This window comes from Theobroma cacao, chromosome 8, assembly GCF_053813885.1.
Source record: "Theobroma cacao isolate CCN51 chromosome 8, ASM5381388v1, whole genome shotgun sequence".
Classification (NCBI taxonomy): domain Eukaryota; kingdom Viridiplantae; phylum Streptophyta; class Magnoliopsida; order Malvales; family Malvaceae; genus Theobroma; species Theobroma cacao.
Window position 1 is genome coordinate 3,295,203 of NC_142646.1, and position 25,051 is coordinate 3,320,253.

At 32.4% G+C, this 25,051-nt stretch overlaps 1 protein-coding gene and 1 long non-coding RNA gene across 24 annotated transcripts; one reads left to right on the top strand and one right to left on the bottom strand.

Moving 5' to 3' along the window:
* The first annotated feature begins 1,490 nt into the window (after nucleotides 1-1,490).
* On the top strand, nucleotides 1,491-8,288 carry LOC18591803 (MADS-box protein SVP). Its single transcript, XM_088809019.1, has 8 exons — nucleotides 1,491-1,918; nucleotides 2,224-2,415; nucleotides 6,603-6,681; nucleotides 7,130-7,191; nucleotides 7,279-7,378; nucleotides 7,461-7,502; nucleotides 7,995-8,058; nucleotides 8,110-8,288. Exons 2-8 carry the CDS (start codon nucleotides 2,234-2,236, stop codon nucleotides 8,286-8,288), a joined length of 708 nt encoding a protein of 235 aa, XP_088665145.1. The 5' UTR covers nucleotides 1,491-1,918; nucleotides 2,224-2,233.
* Nucleotides 8,289-8,950: 662 nt separating this feature from the next.
* LOC108663063 (uncharacterized) lies at nucleotides 8,951-20,368 on the bottom strand. 23 transcript variants are annotated; one of them, XR_016027907.1, is made up of 6 exons: nucleotides 18,891-20,368; nucleotides 18,478-18,520; nucleotides 18,283-18,392; nucleotides 17,240-17,312; nucleotides 11,883-16,957; nucleotides 8,951-9,658 (listed from the first exon to the last, which is right to left on the bottom strand). It is a non-coding gene; the product is annotated as an uncharacterized LOC108663063 (long non-coding RNA). The 23 variants fall into 23 exon arrangements; XR_016027906.1 differs by adding an exon at nucleotides 17,791-17,910 and having other exon boundaries at nucleotides 18,478-20,368; XR_016027910.1 differs by having other exon boundaries at nucleotides 11,883-13,812; nucleotides 14,478-14,554; nucleotides 15,006-16,957; nucleotides 18,283-20,368.
* Nucleotides 20,369-25,051: the final 4,683 nt, after the last annotated feature.

The following is a 25,051-nucleotide window of genomic DNA, read 5'->3' on the forward strand; positions in this document are numbered from 1 at the left end:
ATTTGTCCTATACTATATTATATTAAAGTAACAAATTAATCATGTTAATTCTAACCATATATTCAGAGACGGGGGGGAATAAGCCTAGTAGGGCCTCGTCCTTCAAACGTTTCAAAATTTTTATAACATACTCTTGTTTTTTTAGAATTTTATAATTTTGTTTCTATAATAATTTTTTTGTTTAGTTGGATATTCTATAACAATTAATCAACAACTAATTTTAATAGAATTAGGGATTAAAGTAACACCCATTATAATAAAATTGTTCACCAAATTCCACTTCTACAACCACCCACCTTTAGTTCTCTTTTCTTTTTACTAAATGGAAACAAAAAGTTATTTTTTTTTCTTACACTCTTTTACTTGCTATCAGTATTTCTATGTAAAAAACTTATAGTTAGTAACTCGTTAAGAATGAAAATCATAGTAGATTGTCGAATGATTTTTTTAAAATTTCATTAATTATTTTCATTGAAAAATAAATTATTCGTGACTTTAACATTAATTTAGTAATAGATGCTCAACTTTATAAAAAACCATCAAGCTCAATTAAAAATGTCAAATCTTAACATGCAATAATTATCAAAAAATATTTTTATTTTGTACCTAATCCTTAATTGGAATTATTTGTATAATTTTTGCATAATTTTTTTTCATTTAAGTTACTTTATATTTTTGCCAAATATTTAACTTTTAATATAACTGTTTTATAAACATTATTTCCAATGCGAAATCCTAACTTGCACATATTATACTTTTTGTTTCCCCATAAAGCAATACTAATATACAAACAAATTCAACTATTCGTTACAAATTGCAGCTAGACAAATCTCACAACAAATACCAACAGATCACGAGGTAAGAAAATCACATTAACTCTTACTATCATGCGTAGAACATATGATCAATCATGGATGCCAAACTTTACCAAGCATCGCATTAATCAAACATATCTGCCACGTAAAATTATGTATATAAATACATGCTATGAGAATTTAATCCCTGGATCTTGTCATTAATTGGTTCCATCTTGTACAATAGTACTCAGTCATTGCGTACATATGTACAGCCAAGTAATTACTGTATCTCTCTCAAGTCTCAAGCATCAACAGTATACTTGGTGTTTAATAATAATAATATTATTATTATTTATTTATTTAAAATTTGTCGTTATTCAAAAATTAGGACATGGATCCAAATCCGTGACGGTGATGGAAGACTAACATGTTTTTATCACAGACAGCAACGGTCGTTGAGAGTCGCAAATGGAAAGTAAGAAGTGATAAAAAAAGAAAGAGAATTGTGGAAATATCGCGATAAATTGATTGGGAACTGATGCAGGAATAGTGAGGTTGTGCTAGGCGTTGCAGATATGAAGTAGGGTTAAAAATCTTGGCCATCATTGCTATCCATGTACGGAAAGCGATCGTCCACATAAAAAAAGAAGGTGGGGTTGGTTTATTTTAATGTGGAAAAATAAAAAAAAAATGAAGAGAGGAAGGGTTTGAGAGGAAAAAGGAAAAGAAAGGGAAGAGATGAAGTCAATATGTTTGGATTGATATCCATCATCATCCAGGGCAGGGCCTGATTTTGGATTTGGCTCCTCTCACAACCTGTGTCTCATCGTTTCACTTCACACACACACACGCAAAAATGTATTTCTTTTTAACTTTTTTTAGGCAAAATGTCCAAAGACTGAAGGTAATATTAGGGAGAGTCTCTCTTTAGCTATAAAAGGGAAGGTTAGTAGGTTACCTTTCCTTTCTTGAACCAGCAAACGCACACAACCAAGCCCCTCTCTCGCTCATTTCTTTCTCTCTCTTATGGTTTAACTTAACTTTCTGTAATTGGGAGAACTTTGGTTTTTGTGACCGGAACTAACTTCCAGCTCCTGAACGCATATCAGTTCCTCAATAAGGTAAAAACTACTGCACAAAGAACCCACCAATCTTAAACTCCTCCCCCCACTCGCACCTTTTCTTTTTTTGCATGTTCATGAGTTAAGATTGGTGGGTTTTGTCACTTTTTCTTGTTTTATTCACCTGGATCTGGACATGGGGTCTTCCACTAGGGTTTCAGCTTAAAATCTTCGATGAACTTAGCACAAAAAGTCAAAAAAATCCCCCTTATTTTCTCGTCTTTTATAAGTCATTTTATGTACTAGTAGTATTATGTTTTCTTTCTGAGTGAAACTATTATTGGTTTTGATCTTATATTATGGAGGGTAGAAGAAATGGCCAGAGAGAAGATAAAGATCAGGAAGATTGACAACGTGACGGCCAGGCAAGTGACCTTCTCTAAGAGAAGGCGAGGCCTTTTCAAGAAAGCTGAAGAGCTTTCAGTTCTGTGTGATGCTGAGGTTGCTCTCATCATTTTCTCGGCTACTGGCAAGCTATTTGAGTATGCCAGCTCCAGGTATTTTTCATTATCTGTCTTTTCTTTGGACAAAATCGCCTGGGTTACAATCCATGTATCACTTCTCTTTGAAATATTCCTGCTCTTCTTCTAATTTGTGTGTGCTTATAGACATAGACGGAGAGCAAGGGGAGCTGGTAGGTTTCGTTCTAAAGTTTGTTGTCAGGTTTTAGATCGTACCGCTGATCTTTCAAAACAAGAATCAACCCTTTGAAGAAAAACGGATGGTCTTACTATTTCCAGAAATGTAAAAGACCACACACCTGGCAATCTCAAGCTAGCCTGGGTTTAGGATTATGGATTTTTTCATTCAGAGGTGATTGAAAGCTCCCTTAGGTTGAGCTTTTTCAAGGATAGTTCTAAATGTAGGTGATCTTGTGGACAAACCTTATGGATCATGGTGGCCATCGTCTCTTCTCCTTTAAAAGCTTCTAAACGTACTTGTCTGTAACAGCAGTCTTCTAGGGGAGAAAAAGTGGCTAAAACCAGTTCTTTTATTTTTTGGGTTGAAATAATAGCTAGCTTTGGGGACTAACTGATTTTAACATAAATTTTGTTTTGTTCCATGATATTATTAATTGGAGATTAACATATGGTACTATGTTCTCTCTTTTGCATAAAATAGTCTCTCAAACCCACCAAAAGAATCAACTGGAGTTACTAAGGATTTGTGGATTTTAAGAAAAATGATTCGTGTTCGATTTAACTTTTAGTTAACTTATTATTCGATTGCCTTAGTTCATATCTCTCTTGGCCAGTTTTCGTACCTTGCCTTATGTCATCCTTATGCCCTTCGGTTGCTGATTCTTGGGGCAAGAGATCTCAGGTATTCCATGGTATATATTGGGAATCTGTAGTGGGTCATATAGCTTGAGAATATATCCATTTTAAAAGCTACCTGCAAGAAGTTTTTATTGTTCCATGATCTTATGTCTGTGGGAGGTGGCTTGTTAGTATCAAAGGTGTCGCTCTCAATCTTGTTTATGTGTTTTCAAATGTTAGTTCCATGCCAAAAGACCATATCGATGGCATTGTATAACGTTATCTTCTATTGAATATGACTGGAGATTAGACAAGTTTTAGGTTGATGACAAGGCTTATTGTAGTGGAAGTACGAGGGAATACGAGACTCAAATATATATGTATGGTAGTCTAAGCCGTGACCTCGGAATAATGCTCTATGGGGTCCTGTGAGCAAAAGTGATTGTGAAGGCTTATGTAATTGGAATTAATGAAAAGGCTAGGTTGCAAGCATGTCATCATATTGATTAAATTAATAATTAGTCCTGGTATTTATGAACATATTATCCTTCAATTCTTTGGAATTTTCAAGACTAATTACAAGTATGTAAAACCAAGTTTTAGCTCTTCTTTCCTCTCTAACAGGTGCAGTACTTTTATCTATAAAAGTCTAAAAGGTGTTCAAATGCAAGGAGTCATTGAGTCAAACAAGAGGCTTCAACAAGATGTTTATTTTTCAGCTGTATCAATTTGAGCTAAATAATTAGTTGCTTATAAAGAAAGCATTCTAGATGCGCTAATTAAGAAGAAAATGTAATTTAATAAGCATAACCAGAGGAGACATTACAGATGCTGTAATCGAAGGGATGATTTAGAAGATGAAAGTTTCAGTGTGTAAATTCTGGTATCCAAATAAATGAATAAAGATAATTGGATGGCTTGTGTTGCATGCAACTTTAAAGAATAGTCCAGTAGGAGTAAGGCAGGCATGATACAAGAAGATTGGGAGAAACTAAGTTTTATGTGGATATATGTTTAACTAATAACGAAAGAGGTTTCAATGAACTAGAACTAGTGGAGTATTTCAGACTGTCATATCTAGCTTATGTAATTAAAGGCTTGGTGATCGGGCCTTCTAGGGCAGAACTAGTTCATTGATACTATTCTGATAGATTATTAAACCATTCCTTTGATTTCAATATATCCCAAATCATTTTCCCAGACGGTGTTTAATGTTATGCAAAGAGCATATTTTGGTGAGCATCTAAACAAGTTGTATATAAGTTAATGGGATCTATTTCTTTGCAATACATGATATTCTATGACGTATATGATAGTAGCGTATCAACGTGCAGCAATTAATGAGTTTTCCTTGGGTAAAATCTTTGAAGAGATGTCAGGTGCTGGTTGGTCCATGCTAGTCTTATAACAAACAGATCCAAGCATAAGCCTTTGGCTGTTACCTGTTAAAAATATATTGACCTGTATAATGTTTTCTCCCCTTGTTTATCATAAGTACTTTGGATGGCCATTGCTCTGGATTTGGAAGCATTGTAGGAAAACTGGGAACTTGGCACGTAGCCTAATTATTGAATGAGCCTAGCTAAATCAAGCTTCTGATTCTGTACACTATGCTTCAAGTTAGCTCATTCGAAAGGATAATGTGTTTCTAAATGATTTGATATGACACCTCAGCTAGAGCTGGCTTCAATCACTTGGTTCGTCTAGTTCCTACTTTTAGATTGAATGTGAAAGGTTTTACATCTTCAATTAACTGTAAGTGGCTTATAATTTCTGTGTAGACTAATGGGCTGATGCTACAATTTTCCTTTCGGATGTGTTAGGGTGCTTATGATCCATTAACATTAAGCATGTTCTTTGCTGTCATCATTCATTCTGATGAAGACATCTTATTGCATTTACTTCCAACCTTAATTTTGCTAAATTTAGCACATAGTCATGTTCATCAGTGCAGACATTTCTAAGTTGTTTTTGGAAACAATGTGTTGATATGATATCCCCTATTTAATATAGTTAAGATTTAACTTAGGATACTCTAATTGATAAAACTCTTAAAAGTATTAAAATTAAAAATTTATTGATATGCAAATAGACCCACCTTGATGTTTAATTTATGTGCTATTTGGTCTTAATTCAATGTCGAAGCATGTGCAAGTGTGTATGTATGTATGCATGTATTTATATATATAACTTAAATTTTACTAAATTTAGCTCATAGTTGTGATCATCAGAATAGATATTTCTAAGGTGTTTTGGAAACAATGTGTCGATATGATATCCCCTATTTGCTATAGTTAAAATTTAATTTAGAGCTTATTTGGCTTGATTTTTTTCTAACTTAAAAGCTATTATGAAGTTTTTATGAAAAATAATAGCTTTTAGAATTAAGTTGATGTTGTTTGGTAAATTTTTTTTATAAGTTATAATTTTGGTTAAAATTATTGTAAAGGGTATTTTTTTTGAGAGGTTAATATTGTAATTTGTTTTTAACAGATGAGGATATTTTTGAAACAAAAATAAAAGTTCTCTTATATTTTTAAAAAAAGAGAAGAAAAAGCTCCTCATAGGAGCTTCTCTTAAAGTTCTTTTTTTTTTTAAATTTTATTCTTTAAAAAAAATTACTTTTTTTTAAGAGCTTTTTAAAATTTATATTTGGCTTGGCTTTTGCTTTTAAGAGGTAGATAAGTTGAAAAAAAGTTAGACCAAACAAACACTTAGGCTACTCTAATTGATGAAACTTTTGAAAGTATTAAAATTTATTGATATGCAAATAGGCTCACCTTAATATTTAATTTATGTACTAGTTGATCTTAATTCAAACTCGAAGTGTGTGTATATATATATATATATATATTTCTAATAAGTAATTGATTTTTTTATAAATATTGCATATTTGGCTTATCCATTTAATTATCTTTTTTTTTTGAAAGGTAGAGATGATTTCATTAATAACTTGCTATACAAAACAAGCCATAGAAGGCTGAAGCTGCAGATAAGCAGCATCAAAACAGACTATACAAGATCAACAACACGCTCAAGTTGTAATGAGATCAAAAGAACAACCGTCAAGAGCATCATCGAAACAGACTTATCCATTTAATTATGGATCTATGTTATATTCTATATGCTCTAGTCTCAATTAAGAGTGTTAGTCTAAATGTTCAAGTGAACATCACACACTAATTTGTTAAATGCAGATAATGAGATCCCATTGTCACAATTGCCATTTTTTAGATCAGTTTTCCTCTCATTACCTATAACTAAAATAGCTATTTTTGCCCTTTGATTGTAGCAGTAACTGTTTAGACTTTGGGTGATCTGACTTTCGATTGCTAAGTTGGAGCTCAGAATAACTGTTGAAAATCAAGACCTCCTTTACTATACTCTCATGTAACTTTCTCATACTTTTGTTTTGCTCCTTGAAGCATGAGGGATATATTGGGAAGGTATAATGTGCACTCCAACAATCTCAACAAATTGGATCAACCCTCTCTTGAACTACAGGTAATTATGGAAGTTGTTTATAAGGTGTTGAATATTTCAAAGGAGAATCATGCAACTGCTTCTTGTATTGCATTTCGACTATATAGATTCATTTGATTTCCTATGCATGCCTTGGAGGTCCATCTAACAAATGCAGTGGAATAAGCTGTATCCTTCATTTTATGTATAGCAACATTGTTCCTTGAGTTCTTCTATTAATTTTATGAAGCATACTCTTCATATTTCCTTTTTTTTTCCCATTTTTTCTTTGTGTTGGTCTTAAATTTCATCTTAAAAAGATGGAATGTGTAGATTTAAAAGGCTACAGAGGTCAAAATGAATTTGTTTTGCTTCCTTCAGAAATCCTTGTGAGCCTTGGAAATGCTTTTTCTTTTTCTTCTTTTGGTATTTTGAAGCCTGGCAAGTTGGAAATATAAGTTTTAATGAAGTGTGGTATTATTAATTACAGCTGGAAAACAGTAATCATATAAGATTGAGCAAGGAATTTTCTGTTAAGAGCCATCAACTAAGGTCAGTAATTTGTTTTTCCCAATGGGACTGTTGTTGTTGTTGTTGATATTTATAATGAACATTGACATATTACCGCTTTTATAACAGGCAGATGAGAGGAGAAGATCTTCAAGGATTGAACATAGATGAATTGCAGCAGCTAGAGAAAATGCTTGAAGCAGGACTCACACGAGTTCTGGAGACTAAGGTTTATACATGTTGCTTATTCGATCCACAAAGCGAAGGCTTGATTTTGTCCATTAACAAGTAGGTTATTCCATTTTTCTCAGGGTGAACGTATTTCGAGTGAGATCTCTGCACTTGAAAGGAAGGTTAGTACAAGCATTCGAAATATCTACAAGCCAAGCCATCGATGTGCATGTTTGAAAAACAAGTTCCATCTGTTCCATGCAAAGAAGGCTAGCTGAACAGAATGGTTCTGTTGTTATTTGGAGTCAATGCATCTCTCGGTTCCTATTCAAAGTTGTTGCAATGTTATTGTTTTTTCACCCTAATTAGCTTCTTACACTACAATTCAGAGCAGTTATCTATGACAGCTCTAATTTCAAGGCTTCCCAATCTGCTTCACTATGATTATACAAGAATGTCAGGCTGTTCTTAGAAGGATATATCAACAATGCTGAACTTCATCTTAGTTTCTACCCTCAAATGGATAAATACTTTGAAAATTTAGAATTTCAGGGATTTCCAACTACAACCGTTCAACTCTATTTGCAGAAAATTGCATCACAAAATTATAAGGAAAATTCTAGTATATGTACCTTTTTTGTTTGCCTAATAATTTCTTCTTGATGATGATGCAGGGAGTACAGTTGCTGGAAGAGAACAAGCAATTAAAACAGAAAGCAAGTGCTAGTTCCCAAAATTGTTATGCTGTTCTTTCAATTATCAAATTATAATAATTTTGACATATATAAGATTTTGGGCTTTTCCAGATGGTGGCTTTGTGTAAGGGAAAAAGACCCATCTTAGCAGAGTCAGATGCTGCAGTTCAGGAAGAAGGCATGTCATCAGAGTCTGTCACTAATGTTTACAGTTGCAGCAGCGGTCCCCCGTTGGAGGATGATAGCTCAGATACTTCTCTCAAATTAGGGTAAGCTAGGAGTGTTATAGACATGCATGTTCAGACAAATGCCATTCTGCTTATAAATTCGTGAAAGGTTTGAAGCTCGAAAATTTTATGATTATTTGCTTGCAAATGAACATTGAAGTTTGAAGGATAAAGCTATATATAGTCAGTGGCTTGTTGCTACTTTCTTCAAGCATAGAGCTAGCCTTCGTTTCATAGAATAACTTCCCATGTAATTCGAAGGCACTAGCTAGTAGGGCATATCAAGAGATTCCTATGCATGCATGCACTAACAGTGGCGCACAGTAGCCGCATGGACATATTTGACCAAACTGCTGCTTAGTTGCTTTTCTGAACTCTTTTGCAGGCTTCCATTCTCTTGCTGAAGCAGATGGAAAGGAAATGAAGTAAATTCTTGCAAGGAATACTTGCAAGAATATTCCCAGAAGATGTTAGGTGTAAAGCAAATATATCATAATGGAAGTTAAAGATTTGTCTTGAATTATTTAAAACCTTGTGGGTGGTGATGTTACTCTATTTGGATGTATTTTTCAACTAAATCTAAAGAAAACTATTAACTTCTACTGGTTGGACACTTGGGTTGTATACATGTTTGTCTATTGATAATTGGTCTAGATAGTTGCAGGTTGGAATCTTTCCAATGAAGAGAGCATGCTCTTGCTCAATATATGACAAATAACGCATTGTCCCGACTTCTGCAATTGCTAAAGTAGCAAATGGTTTCAAAGTACATAACTGGAATTGCAAAAAAGTACATAACGCTGTCGGTCTTTAGTAGTGAATAGGCAGGAGGTTTGTGACAGTAGTGTCGCTATACATTAAGACCATTTCATAATCTCTGCTTGCAATCCCTATTCGTATGAGATTCTAAGAGGTAGGTTGCGGTTCCTACCCTAGCTAACAGGCTAGACGTCCCGGGGGACGCCGTTTTCCAGATATAACCCCAGTCGAGTCCCTGTGGTTACAGGGGCCCTGGTCGTGCTCTCAAAAACCTTCCTGTTCGCATGAACTGTTGATCCAGTACCCGATTAGTATAGCCCGAGTAAGTCGACCTTGTTTTAGCTGTCTCGTTCCATGATTGCCCTGCAAAACCTCCTTGCCCTTCACAAAATCATGCACGTAGCGCCTCTTGTTTAGGCCTCCAGAGGTGATCTAACCTGAATTGCGCCAACGCTTCTACTACACATTGCTGGCTGCTGCCCCCTCGGTAGTTGTTGCTGTCATGAGCTCCTCCACCTTCATCAAAGATGGAAAGTGAATCCTCTGCGTTCACCATCCCTGTTCATGTATGCCCATCCATCTCCAGACTGCACTCCTTGCTTTCCTGCTGCCTAGTCCGCTGTCCTAAGCTCAAAGAAGATGATGCTGCTCAAAATCCTGCCACTGGGTTGGTTAGAGAGAAAATGCCTTCCTTTGTATTATTTTTTTTGAAATGCTTGTAAATTCATTGCTTGGTAAGAGAAGAATACACAATAACAGGTTAGTGTAAGTTCCTTTTCTCCTTCCTTTTATCTTTCATTATTTTTTATCCTTGGGGTACGAATGGTATGGTTGTCACCAGTAATAAAGTAAAAGACCGGGGTTTATGCTATTGACCTCACAAGCCCCCCTAAACCCTAAGCCGTGCCCCTGGCATCACAATCTCAACCTAAGCTCCCTACAGAAACACCTATATAGCCTCGGATCATTCCTAGAGAGTCACATTCATTCCACCTTCAGTTTTGTTGTAAATAGGATTAGCTGTCGTCGACTTTCCTCTTCTCTTTTTTGTTTTTTTATCTTTCTCAAGATCTAGAGATACTATAGCAGTCTTGCTCTTGCACATCATTTTTCTTCATTAATGAATGAAATTATTAACAAGAGATATGTTATGTTGTGGCTAGAATTAAATCTATTGCTAATTAAAGTAGTAGAGACACTCCACCTCTACGGAAAGAGAAGCTGGAATTTATACAAATCAAAATATCTAAAAAATCCCTATATTAAGATATTTTTTCAATTTAATCTTTTTACTCAAAATTACAATATTTTAATCTTATTATTTTAAAAATTATTTCAATTTAATATCTCTTACATTTTCGTTTAAATCAATAATTACAGTACTGATATAATACCGATATAACACTAAAATAACGTAACACTACCACACCATCACAAAAAATGACGTTACACTTTGAATTCAAGTGTGCCTAAATCTCTAACAAATATGCTAAAACCTTTATCACCATATTGAAGCCTTTATTCATAATTATAACTTGCTTATATTTTATTTGAAATTACGTCGTTTTACAATCTTCTTTTTTAGAAAAAATGATTTCTAAGAGTTTTTAGTGTAAAAATACTTCAGACGTAATTTTGAAAAAAAAAAAAAAGTAAAACACAAGCAAGTTATGAAATCCCAGAGATAAAGATTTGAATGTGAAGTAAGAAAACAAAGACGATGAACCAAATAAAACTTTAATTGAATTACAAAAGTATCCCTTGTGCACGTGTCAATCATATACAATAAATAGATAATCATAATTGAGCCAATAACACGTGTCCTAATGAGTTATTTATAGAGAAAAGAAACGAACTAATTTAATTTAAATTTAACTTGCCTCTTGTGTTTTAGTATGGTATTTTTTTTATCAAAGTATATCCAACCATTTGTACATGACATGGATAATGAATATAATGTATATGAACGTTTATTTAACTGTTATTAAGAAATTAAATAATCAGTTTGACACTTTAGCAGCATTTCGTTTTTGTTTTATCCTAACTGTTTCCCTTATTTGTATAAGTGTGAATTAATTCCATTATGTTTATTCGAGAATAAAAGAAAACGACAATGTGTTTTTCTTAATTATTATTTATTTTTGGGGAAGGCAATATGTTATTATTGTTCAAAAGAAACGCGTAGAGGAGTTAAGAGTATATAAAAATTAATTTAAATTATGTTTATACAAAAATTAAGTACTACCTTTTATTTCTTTTTGCTATTAATTTATATTTGTGTTATGATTTAAAAAAACAAATTAAAAATTCGTCATTTTACCATTACTTTTCATATATTTACATTATTTTTTTAAAATTTATTATTTTTTACTATTAACTTTTAAATGTTTTACTTTACTGTTGATCTGAAAAATACAGATTTTTTAAAAATACATTAAACATTTTAATATTAATTTTTTATTTAATTTATCTGTATACCTTGTTTTTATACATTAAAGTGCAGATTTTAAATACTAATTTCAACTATCTTTATTCTTAAAATTAAATAAATTATTTATACAACATTAACATTTAAATACTTTATATAAAAATTCTTCATAAACAATTTGAGAAAATACAAACTTTTTAAAGATTTACCCAAAAACCTTAATATCGAATTACGTCAAGATTTTAAAAAAATTATTTTTAACCATAGCTAATTTTATTTTTATTCTAATATATTTACATTAAACTTAAAAAAATTATTTCTCCAGAAGTTCTTACCAATAAATTTGAAAAGATACTTCGCTTTTAAAAAATATAAATTTGAAAAGATACTTAAAACTATGCGATGATCCGAATAAGATAATAAAACCAAGGGTAGAGCAAAATAAGAACTGACCTGAGTTGTAAAATCTACATAGACAAATCCTCACAATAAGAACTCAAAAATAAATCAAATAGCAGTATAGGCATGGCAATATAACTCATCTCTTCCAAACTACATTCACAAAAGATACTCTTAATTTTCATTCTCCTGAAATATCACAAAAGCAGACAAAGGGAACTTCTTAATAACAATGAGGGTCATGGCAATGAAGAAGGCACTTTAGAAAAGGAAAACCCAGCACTGCAGATGTAAATCATGAATTGAAATATTTTCCAAACCTCCATAAAGTTGAATAGCCGTCATGAAGGCATGATCTCTGACTTCATAAATCTCGTATTAGAAGAGGCAACAAACCCAAAAGAACCATCTGCCATCTGGACAGCTGAATCAATTCATACAGAGCCAATGATCCAAAATTATCATTCCAAATCCTTTGCAGAAAGGCTGAACACCAACCAAAATATCAAACCAGATCTCCATAACAGGTTAGGGCTAAATCCACATTCAACGTCAAGAGAATCACAAGATCTTAATACTCCAAGAACAATCTACAAACAAGATTCATCCAACATCTACTTCTGTTTGGATTGGACTCATAAAAAAAATCCACTTGACAAATGAAATCCGATTATGAAAAATAAAACAAACGATTGAAGAAACCAAAACCAATATGCCAAGAAAATTAGAAACAACTGCTGAAGAGAAACGCTCAGACGCCAAAGAGAAGAGAAGCCAGCATTTTCTTATTGGAAACCATAAATGCAAGATTGACCTGTTCTGGATTCCCCTGCTGGTGGCCGTAGCTACAAATTTTCTACATCAAAAGTACATCCAAGACTAATTCCTGTCACTCAGGGGTTCCACAACACGATCAAATAAGAACCAATACAGCCAGCGAACCAAATGCATAGATATACCATTTACCATAATGGGCAATATATTTAGAGAAAATGGAAATCAGTCAAATCCATCCTGTCCAAAGTCCTTTACAAGCAATATCTTCCTCTCCTCTACTTCTGTGTCCAAAAACTAAAAAAAAAAAAGCCCAATCACTGAAAATATGCCTTTAATTTCCAAATACTCTTCAAAGCTATGAGAGAAGCAAATTTTGTATAGAAAAAAGTCACAGAACTTGAAATGCTGGAATAATCTTCCCACAACAGGATTACAACATGTACCACTTTAATAACTCCATGCACTAGTGTATCAGAAAATTACGGTCCCAAAGTGATCCCTGCCTGTAAAACATAAAGCTAAACCCCCAAGGTTATGGATTCTAGCGAAAGAGGTAACTTAGACCATGATCAATAATTATCTCTGCATCTGCTTAACCCTTTCTGTCCTCATTCTTTGAACTTCATCCACCACAATATACAACAATCTTACACTCCTAAACATAACATGAATAACCAGACATACATTGGATAAGACTTCCTACTAAAATGCACTGAAAATTCACAGGCACAGAGAGACTAAGGGATAAAGAAGTTAGAAAAGTTAAAAACCAGTCAAATAACTGCACCAAAAATACATGTATCAAATAACTTCAAACATTGCCAAACCTAGAAGCTTATACAGCTGAAAGATTGACGGATCATCCGTTCCAACTCAAGAATCCCAACATCTGCATGTAAGATAAAATCAGGCTAAACAACAAACTGGTCTTAGAAACACTGCAAATCAACCCAGATCTGCTTTCCAGATCTCAAATATTAGATTGTCCACAATCAGCAATATCCAAGATTCACGTAAATAACATCCCATAAAATTTGAGTCAAAATCACCTACTCCAAACATTAAAGTAGAACATCTGACTGACAAATGGAGAGATGTATAGATATAGTGTAAAAAGAACCTTTCACAAGAAACCCTCACCCACCACTGTTCTTCAATCCTGCTCTTATATTCTCTAATATTTATAACTGATAACCTCAAACAGAACCTACAAAAATCGAAAAGCCTCTTTAGCAACACATCATTTAAATACAGGACTGCAAAATCAAGACAAACCAACCAAACAAAAACATGAGTCTAAGCGAACAAAGAGAGGCCAAAAAGGGAAAAAATAAAAGAGAAAAAAAATTACAAGAATATGAGAACATAAATCCAAAATGCTGAAGAATCTCATCAACAACCACATATATCAGAAAACTTTCAAATTCTTACCAAAAAGTGAAGAGAACTAGGTAGTCAAACCAAATCCATTAAGTTTTGCCTCCCCAAAACCTCTAACAACAAAAACAAAAAACAAATACAAAAGCTAAACATTTAAAACACAAAGGGCAAGGGAGTTTTGAACTTAAGAAAAACAGAGCTAAAAGGTGAAAGATAACGAAACAGAACACAAGAATCCAAAAAAGGAAATCAAGACTTTGCAACAAGTTTCTCCATTAGTAGAGCCCAACTGACCACTGCATATAAAACCATTAATTAGGACCATTATAAAAACTAGCTGGAACTATAAAGATATTTTTCTCAAAATACCAGAGAAACAATTACTTATCAACTAAGCACACTGTTGTTGACAACTGCCTGTAAAAAACACATATCAATAAATTTTGAGAATCTAGGCAATAGATAATAAAAATGATTTAAAAGGCAAACCACCTCGATTATGTTTAGGCTTCCAAAACCTGACAACAAAAAACACAAAAAATACCAAATTGATCTCCTTCCAGAAGCATCTGATCAAAAAAGAAAATAGCAAAAGTTTAAGAACTTAAAGGGCAGGAGATTTATGAAAAAAAAAAGGGTAAAAGTTAAAAGTATTAGGCGCAGAACACAGGAATCCAAAACAGGAAATAGAAGACTAAGTAAGAAATTTTTCCATTAGTAAAGCCCAAGCAGCCACTGTACATAAAAATATTGATTAGGACCACTACAAAAGCTGGAATTACAAAGATATTTTTTCAGTTAAACGAAATCCATTCAATTTGAAGCCCTCACAAAGTAACATGTTCCAGACATTTATAAAAACTAATTAAAACTAGACTTTATAAATCCAAGAAATGAAAACTGAAATATACGCTAGCTGCAGAGATTGAGAAACAAGAAAAGTATTTGCTACCTACAATCACAGAAGGATTCATATAGTTATCAATCACAAACACAGGAAAAATGTCAGCATAAGATTACCGTTCCACTCAGCAAGGATGTCTGCAACCTTTTGAAACAAGCAAGTGATTACCGGAATCTTTCCAAACAGCTTTTAGTATAGATAAATAAAAAGGGTTGGTTTTCCAAAAGGAAGCAGCCCAGCCTCCTCAAGAAAGCTTTGCTTGGTAGGCGCTGCCTACTCACTCGGACAATGCTCTGAACACGAGAGAGTGCAGTTCCGCCCCCTTCTCTCATGCTGAGTCACAGGCAGTGCCTCGGAAAGCATGGACAAGCTACATGCAGGGAAACTTGCACGTGTGGTTCTGGCCGGGGACCCCAGTAAGCAAATTTTGGGTATATGTAAGATATAGACAATTAAAATGGCGTCACCTCCTCATCTACTTACCCAATCTCCATCCACAAAGAGATCTCATTCTCTCAGCATAATTGCTAATAATTTTTAACAGCAGCCCGTGGAGACCCAAGAATCAAGAACATGAAGCACAGAAAGCAATCAAAGCAACCTACTGCACAAAAACCTAACCAAACGAAGAAAAAAAAATTTATGAAAAACATAGAGAAACACCCCTATTCCAAATGCAGCGAGGTCTTCATCCTTGCACTTCCTGCTTTTAATTGTGGAAACTACATCAGCATCCAAAACAATAAATGGTCAAAAAGTCAAATCACACTCAGTGACATTAACTACTCAGGATCCTAAAAGTTCCAAAACTAAAAATTTTAAAAAGATTGGATAAGAACCAGGGAGCAAATTTCCTCGTGAGTCTGACTTGAGACAGGATTCAAAAATTCAAAATACGCAACCCTGAGTAAACAAAACCATAAAAAAGATATTACAAGCAATAAAAACCAAGAGGTCAACCATAGTAAAAGGATATTACAAGCGAAAAAAACCAAGAGGGAAAAAATTTTATCTATATAACCATAGTATCATATCTGTGTTATGTGCTGAGGATAGAATTTCCAACATTGCTGTTGTCAACAACTACCTATGAACACCGGGAGTCGAGATTGTCACAAACAAAAAGAAAAAAAAACAGTCAACAGAAAAACAAACAACACAAAGGACAAACGGCTTCTAACTTCTATATTTTTCTAAAACAAGAAGATAAAAGTAAAAGATCCTCCAACAATGAACAAGAATCACTAGCAAGAAATGAAGATATCAAATTTCCCCATCACAATGTCCAGCCAACCAACCAATGCATACAAAAGACTTTATCAAGCAAACTGATAAAAGCCATGATCCATTTTCCGCTACTGATGAAATGCTGTTTGGAGGCCAGAAAGACTGACATTACCAAAAACAAAAGCTGATGCGCAAAGAAATATGACAAAGTTTGATATCTGGAAAGGTCTCTCCCACCATAAGAAATGCAAATAGGATCGAAGTCCACATCACAATCACATCAGAAAATTAATGTTCTTATTATGAGCAAGGTGATAACTGCCTGTTAAACATCTAGATGAACCCCATTTATGAATTATTAAGTGAAGACACAACACAGACCATGGCCATCAATTATCCCTGGATCTACAACAATTACTGTTCAATGAAGCAATATGATCACTGCCTGTAAAACTTCAAGATCATTTAAATCAATTAGAAAGAGAAAACATAGATCATGGCCATCAATTGTCTCTGCATCTGCTTACCCTTCTCTATTCAGACTCCATCAACCCAATATATAGAATTTTTCATACTCCCAACATAACGTGTATGGTTACACAGAAATTGCAGAAAGCTTCCTACCAAAATCCATACAAAGTTCTTAGCCCAGATACCAGGAGACTAAAAGATAAAAGAAATTAGAAATGTAAAAACCAGACAAAAGCAGCAACTGCACCAAAAATTCAAGTATCAAATAACTTCTTCAAACACTGCCAAGCCTAAAAGCTTTAAACTGCAGCAAAATTGATGAATTATTCACCCCAGCTTGAGAATCCCACAGTCCATCTGTTAAAAGATACTGTACAATCAAACAACAAACTGATCTTAGTAACACCCAAATCAACTCCAGATAGACTCAATAAGAATTCCAAATACCATATTATCCACAATCATTTCTTAGTAATAAAGCCCTCACAATCCTAAACATTGAGCTACAAATTGCTATATTCAAGTTTCCAACCAATAAATCCCAGAAAAATGCTCCAAAATACCAACTCCAAAATCTGAATTGAAACAATCCAACTGAAAAATGGAGAAAGACGGAGATATGAAAGTGTAAGGATAAGCTTTTACAAAACACCTTACCACCCACTGCTTCCAAATCTTCCATCCCTGTCTTTTCTTCAATTCTAACTGATAACCTCAAACAGCACCTGAAGTATCAGAGAGCCCCATTACCAACACTACCATCTAAACACAAGATTGAGAATATTGAGAATCAAACCAAACAAAACCATCAAGAACAAAAGTATTAAACACTACGAAGTTAGAAAATCAAACAAAAAGGCAAAAAAGGTAAAACAGAGACTAGAGAGTCAAAACTGCCATGTCAAAACACATCAAAAAAGGTTCTAAATTTTTTATAAGATTTAAAGTCAAACCAAATCCCAAGTTTTTTGCTTTCCCAAAACAATGCATTAAGAACATAAAGGACATGGAGTTTTGAAAGAAAAAAAGGGTGGAAGGTACACAGAGAATAGGACATGAAGACAGAGCAACAAATTTCTCCATTACTAGAGACCAACCGACCTCCTCAGACTACACATAAAAACCATTAATTAGGACCATCATAAAAAGCTTGAATTAGAAAGAATCTTTTTCAGTTAAACAAAATCCAATCACTTTCCTTACAAAGTAACACCTTCAAGACATTTATACGATCCAATTAACTCCATAATCCAAGACAGTGAAGCCCAAATGCATTATAGATTAGTCAACAAAAGTTGAAAAACTATAAATATCCGCCACTACCTACAATCACAAAATAGATATCACTATAGAACTCCAAGCACACAAACACAATTAAGTAGCCATCTATTATCACTTTCCATCTACTTACCAACCTTCCTCCCAAGCTTCATCCACAAAGATTTTTTTTTTGAAAAGCACTTCATCCACAAAGATATGAAATAACAAAGCTCATATAAGATCTCATTCTCCCTGTGGAATGCTAATAGTGCTTAAGAGCAGCCTCTAACCCAAGAATCAAATAAGGGCAAAAGATCAATCAAAATCAACATACTGCATGAAAACCTTAAAAAATTACAAAATTCCAAAACCTAAAAAAAAAGAAAGGAGAAAGGCTTTTGCTAGTAAAATAAACAAATACGGAACAAGAAAAACCTATTGGATGACTTAGCCCGAATCTCGATGTAGATAGTATCAAAATCTCAGTATTATCCATCTCTGCATTATGGAAATCCAAAAACGAACACAGCAGAATGAAGAACCATCTATTAATATGAAAAAGAGATCTAATCAAAAAGTCAGAAAGATCTACAAACTATCGTTGCAAAATCAAATAACAAGGCATACTACCCAAAACAATTGCATTGACAACGTTCAAAATTCCAAGACTGTCCTGAAAATACACCATCCAAGATTCACAATGAAATCAATTTATATTTCCACTTCAAAAGAAATACTAATCCAACTCCGAAGTGAAATCTGACCAAGAAAAGAAGCCAAAAGAAAATCTGACCTTTATCATAATCTTTGCCCTTTATCATAATAATAAAGGAAATTGATAACACCAAACACACTTCTAAATAATAAAAGGGTCAAAAAGTCATTTCAAGCTCGGTACCAACAAATGGTTTTCCAAAACTAAATATTTTAGAGAGTTATGAAGAACCAGGAAACAAAATCTCCTTGAGAGTTAAATCCAATGGGAAGTCTTAAAAACCAAGAGGTTCTAAAAAATGGTGGAAAATAAAATTAAAAAAAAGAACCTGTACAATCAGACTATAGACTTTTGTCTTATGAGCTGAAGGCAAAATTTCCAACATTGCTCTTGTCAACAACTACCTACAAAAACCATAAGTCAAGCCCAAAAACAAGAGAAAGAAACAGTGAAATGAAAACAAAAAGGTACAAAGAACAAATGTCACCAGTTTAAAGTCCTTAATGTCCACATCTTCCACGAGTCCATCTTGTGCCAATGTAACTAATGAAAATATAACCGTAAATAAAGAAATAAATTATGCGAACAAAAGTTTCTAAAAAGCTTCACGTCTGCTGCCTAGACTTTTAAAAAACTATCTACCTTCAAAACAATGATGCAAATCAGATATCACGACCAAGAGAAAGCAAAATCAGAACTGACATAACTTGTAATCTGGTGACTCTCTTCTTACAAACACAAACAAATCCCAACAAGATATAGATTTCAGAACAAGAACCCAAACTCACAACCACGAAAAATTAGCATATGAAGTTATGTTTGAACAACCGTATGAACCTCTCTTTATCCGGAATTAATAAACAAACCCCAGAGAACACAGATTTCACAATTAAAACTCAAACTTACAACCATAAAAAATTAGCATATATATCTAATGTCCGCACAACCATAAAAAACTCCTGTTTATCCCAAATTAATAAGGAATCTCAGCAAATCAAAAGCAGTATGCCACGGTCATTTACTATCTCCTCATCTCTTCCAAACTGCATTCACAAAAAAAATACTAACAATATCTTTATCTCCTGACATGTTACTAATGAACTTCAAAAGACAATATTATTCACAAAGCAGAAGGAGAAACCTTCGTAACGGCCATGAGGAAGTTGAAGGATCAGCTCTTTAGAAAAGGATTAGCAGCAACATCACTGCAGGCAGAAACCATGTATTGAAATATTTTTTTCTAAACTTCCAAAATTATAAACAAGAAGAAATATAAAACTCAACGACTAAACCAAATTCCGTCCACGAAAAACAGCTACGCTGCCAACACTCCAACTCCATAAATCTCGTAACAGGGGAAAGAAACCCAAAAGAACCATCTGTCCATCTGCACAGCATAACCCAATGAAAAGATAGCCAATACTCTTAATTACGTTCAACAATGAACAGTAGCAATGCTTTTGTGAAAACTCCGAGAAGAATAGATATCAAAACAAATCCATTTAATCAGTTCTTAATAACAGGTTAAGAGTTACACCAATCGTCATCACAAGGGATCGACGTCAACAGAATCGCAAGATCACCGTCGATTCCAAGAAGGCAAGAACAATCTACCTAGGAAACACAATATCCGAGATTCAACCGATTTCTGTCACTACTTCCATAAATAAATAAAAATCCGAAAATGCAATTCAAATCCAACTCCTTAAGGTATAATAAACAATCACCGAAACCAAAACAAATATACGAAGCGACGGAGAGAAGCCAAACGCTGCAGAAAAAGCACCAATCAAGCTTCCTCACCGTTTCCGTATAAGGTCGTTTTTAGATCTGAGGAGCTCTATTTATAGAATAAAAGGGGTCAAGATAGAGGGCTAGGATTAAGCGGTGGGGAGATTTATGAACGGTCCAGATTATTCGCTAGGTACAGCTGGCGTTAGTTTGCCTGTGAACGTTTTGACCAACGCGGTTTCCAGATACGCCCGTGGTCCTTAAGAAAACTAGCTGCCATATGTCGGTTATGAAAGAGGCCTTATAAAGACAAGTGGAGGGACCCGCCGTGACAGTTTCAATAAGCTGGGTTAGTTTCCGATTTGCTTATCGACGAAGTTTCAAGCTAAAGTGGAATGAAGCCCAAATATTATTTGGGTCTCAGGCTTGAGAAAGCCTGCATGCACACTAGCAGAATGCAGATCCAATAAGAAAAAAAATACAAATATTAAGCATTTGTACTATAAAAAGTAGACTTTGAGATATATATATAAAAGATAGAGATAGATTTGTTTCCTCTTTTCCCTTTTTTCCTCTTCATTAGATTTTTCATTAAATTAATAATCTCATAAATATTTTTTCAGTAATTTTCTGTTTAATTTTAATAACTGGAAATTTCTAAAATATTTATATACCAAATTATTCAAATTACATACTTATTTGGTACTTGTAGCATTATTTGGCATGCCATTTTGGTATTTAGCATTTTTAATAACTTTGATCTCTCCAACCTCAAAATGAATAATTAATTTACATAAATTTTATTTATTCAAGTTTAAATATATCATAAATACTTTCGCATAATCTTCTATAAAATTTCAATAATTTATATATTTCTAATAGCTCAACGTTGTTGGAGTAGCACAAATCTAAATCTAGATGGTTATATAACTTCTTTAATAATTTATATATTTCTCTAATTCTCTTTTTATGTTATAATTACAATTATAATTAATTAAAATATTTAAATATTATATTAAAATTTCAATTTCCTATAATAGTTATGTTATAGACGTTAAAAATTATTTAATTATAATTGTAATTTATATTTATACAAATATATGATACAAAATTATAATTTTAATTGAAAATTTTATCCATATTGATTTGTTCATTTATATATTTAGTTTGTATTTTGATTTATTCTATTTCATATAATAGTTACGTTCTATATGTTGAAAATTATTTAACTGTAATAGTATTATATTTAGACAAATTTACAAAAATAAAAATTTCATCTAAACTCTTAGTCATAGGTTGATAGTAATTTATATTTAGACAATTAAATATTAGTTTTTTATTTTAATTTGAGTGATAGTATTTTTTACCATTATTTTTTATACTAAGATGATACCCGTAGCTACACTACAAAAAATGTCATAGGAAATAGAGATTATGTTGTATTGGATTTCAATTTGATACCTTCAAAAGATAAATTGTTTGTAGAGAAAAAAGATAAATTGATATTAACTGTAAATAGTTATTTGTTTTAATTTCCATAATTGAAAAGTTAGTAAAGGATAAATTTATTTTAGTAGTATATATAGTAATAATAGTTTTTTAAGTAAAAGAGACAATAAAATAATTGAAAGGAAACATCATAAGCAAATCAAATTATATATAAAAAAAAAGTTTTTATTTTGGTCAAACAAAATGATCACACTATTAGATGATTGTGAGATACGTCTTTTTCTTATTTGTTTGGTTTCTGTTGTTGTGCTGCTTTTGCTAGACCTGTTGTATACATTAAAAGATAAAATTTATTTAGCGTCTAATTTTGATAGGCTTTTAAATTGAATTAATAAAAGATTTGTAAAGTAATGTAATTAACATACATGATTTTTGATTTTTCGCTAATGGTTCTTCTAACATTAAGTCCTTAGTTGTTAAGACAGAATTAGTATTTCTAGTCATACATTTTTCTCCCACAACAGTAACAGAATCTGAATCACTAGGCAAAACAATTAAGGTAGATATCATGTTTGGAGTTATCATACCTTTAATAGTGACTCCCTTTGGCTAATGGTTAATCAAGGTTTCAAATTCAACTTGATTGTGATCGATTCCTATTTTGATATACATTAGACCCTCTCAGCAATCTCCTATTTACTAATTACTCATAGTAAATAACAACACAAAAATAGGATGATCAAAGCAATCATTCTCCTCAAATTTACTTTACTGTCTATCACTTATTGGCAGTTTTTTTTCCCTCCAAATTGGGGAAACAAAAATTTTTTTTGGTGGGCATGAAAAAGTAAAATTCAATATTTCATCAAGGTTTTCATATTTATTTGCACATCAAAAAATAGATCTGGAAAAAAAATAAGCATTTTTCTTACAAAAAAAAATGCAAAAACAATATTTTCCCTTATGTACCCTCACAGTAAAGAGAGTTCGACTCAACAGGAAAGGAAATGGAAGTTGGCCGGTAGGCAGAAAATAGGCTAATGATAGTTGGAAGGCTGATCATTGAAAGCAAATATGTCAAAAACAACAAAATGAGAAGAATATTGTCAAATTTGTAATAGTATATGTCTTTATATATATAATGAATGGCAAAAGTTTTATAAATTCAGTGTATTTATTTATTCAATTATGATTGTATGCTATGTATATTGATAATTGAGTAAACCTTTTTTATTTTTTTATTTTGTTTAAGGAATTTGATGAAAATTTATTGAAACTTAAACATTCATGTAAAATAGTAAATAATATTAGATTTTAATTAATAAATTTTATATGAATTTATCCTCTAACTATTAAAAGTAAAAAATTATTGTTTTAAAGTATTATTTACTGAAATAAATAAAGGCATACCAAAGAATTAAAAAAAATTGTTCAATGAATTGGATGGATATTTATTGTATTTTAAACATTAATGTATAAAAGAGATAGCTAAATACTATACATTCAAGTTCATGAAAAATAAGATGATATAAATAGTAAATAATATTAGATTGTAATTAATAAGTATAGTATGAATATGTCCTCTAAGTATTAAAAATTAAAAATTATTGTTTTCAAGTAATTTTAAATGAAATAAATAAAAGCAAACCAAAAAATTCTGAAAATTTAATGATGATATTTACTAAATGCTATTTGTTAAGTATACAATAAGAGAAAAATAATATTGTATTGTTAAGTGCTTACCTAATACTAAATGTTATTTCTTAAGTATGTGTTAATCAAAATGCACGCAGCGGGTAAGAAGGGAACAAATGGGCAAAGGAAATCTGAAAACAGATGAACAAATCAAATCATAAGCCTATAAAGTTGTAGTATTTTAAGTTAATAATAACATTCAAACTGCCATTGAATAAAAATTCTTGATGCCTTTGATAAAAAAATAAACAGCATTTGACATATTATTCTCCAACAACTATTCCACTTGGTTTTTTAAGTTTCAAAAAAAGTTATAATAAGACCATTATATTGGCAGATAACAACTCAATAACCATTGCAAAGGAATAATCTTATAAACTTTAAAGAGATTTAGCAGCATTAAATATGAGAAACATTAATACCATGGCCTAATACTAAACTCCCATCCACGTTCATTGCATAAAACTTTAACATACTTCCTGTGTGCCTGAAGCTGTGCCTTACATCATCCTGGTTTAAACATACTAGAACAATCAAACTGCTCAATAGAATAACTACACCTACTGCCTCCAAGGTGAAACGAAGAAAGCTGGTACAACTGACACAATGGTTAAAGGCATAAGAATATTTAATTGCATACTATAACAGATTTTATTTAAGAAGTCATTGCAAATAAATAGTTTAAATCTTATATATCAAAGGAATGTACAGATAGTTCATATCAAACAATCTAACATTGTGATTATATAAAGAGAAAATAATAAAAATTTATACATTTTCAACCTCAAGCTTTTTCCTCAATCCTTTCATTGCATGTTCAAGTTCTTATACTTTCTGTTCAAACACACATTTGCACATTAAATGTCAGATTCATAATCGATTTGCATGTGTTTGTCTACATAAGCAGGCACAAAAAGACATGCTTATGTTTTTTGCATTTGTTGCAGTTTTTTGCATTTGTTGCAGCTTGTTGCGTTTCACAAAATTGAGTTTTTAGTTAGCGAACTTTATTATTAGAGTTGACCAATTTCTACCTAGTGTAGATAAAAGAATAAAAATATGATCCTTTCAGAATTTAAATGAAATACTAGTATCATGTGTTTAAATTTCAAAATAAGATGGTAATGCAGATTTTACCACTTAATAACTATTGCATTCACTTGGAATGGGTTCTTAATCAATATTTCAAAGGGTTCTAAAATTAGATTCATTTTGCACAAAAAGTTAGATCATTTCATTTATTTTAAATAATCAAACTAATTACCCAAAGAAACCCAAATCAAGAAAAATACTCTTATTCCCTTGAAGAAAAAAAAATAAGCAGATTCAACTAACAGGTACACAGAAAATAAAATGAAAATTTTCATATTAAATTAAACATATCTCAACACCAGATTCAAATGAATAATCAGAAAGAGTGTACTTGAGGGAAAATTGATGTTGCTTCTATGAAAATTGATTACAAAATGAGAAGAAAAAAATGGGGACAGAGGAGATGCTACTCAAAAAACCATTTAACTAATTGAGTGAGAAGAGAGAGAGAGAGGAAGATCGACAGAAGAGAGAGAGTCCGACGTGACAAGAGAAGAGATAGAAGTTAGCCTGCAGGTAAAA

What these genes read in the sequence shown, in the direction of transcription:
- LOC18591803 (XM_088809019.1), top strand. Translation starts at nt 2,234, where the DNA reads ATGGCCAGAGAGAAGATAAAGATCAGGAAGATTGACAACGTGACGGCC. An exon ending in GTTAAGAGCCATCAACTAAG is followed by an intron (nt 7,192 to 7,278) that starts GTCAGTAATTTG and finishes CTTTTATAACAG; the next exon opens with GCAGATGAGAGGAGAAGATC. An exon ending in TCTCTGCACTTGAAAGGAAG is followed by an intron (nt 7,503 to 7,994) that starts GTTAGTACAAGC and finishes ATGATGATGCAG; the next exon opens with GGAGTACAGTTGCTGGAAGA.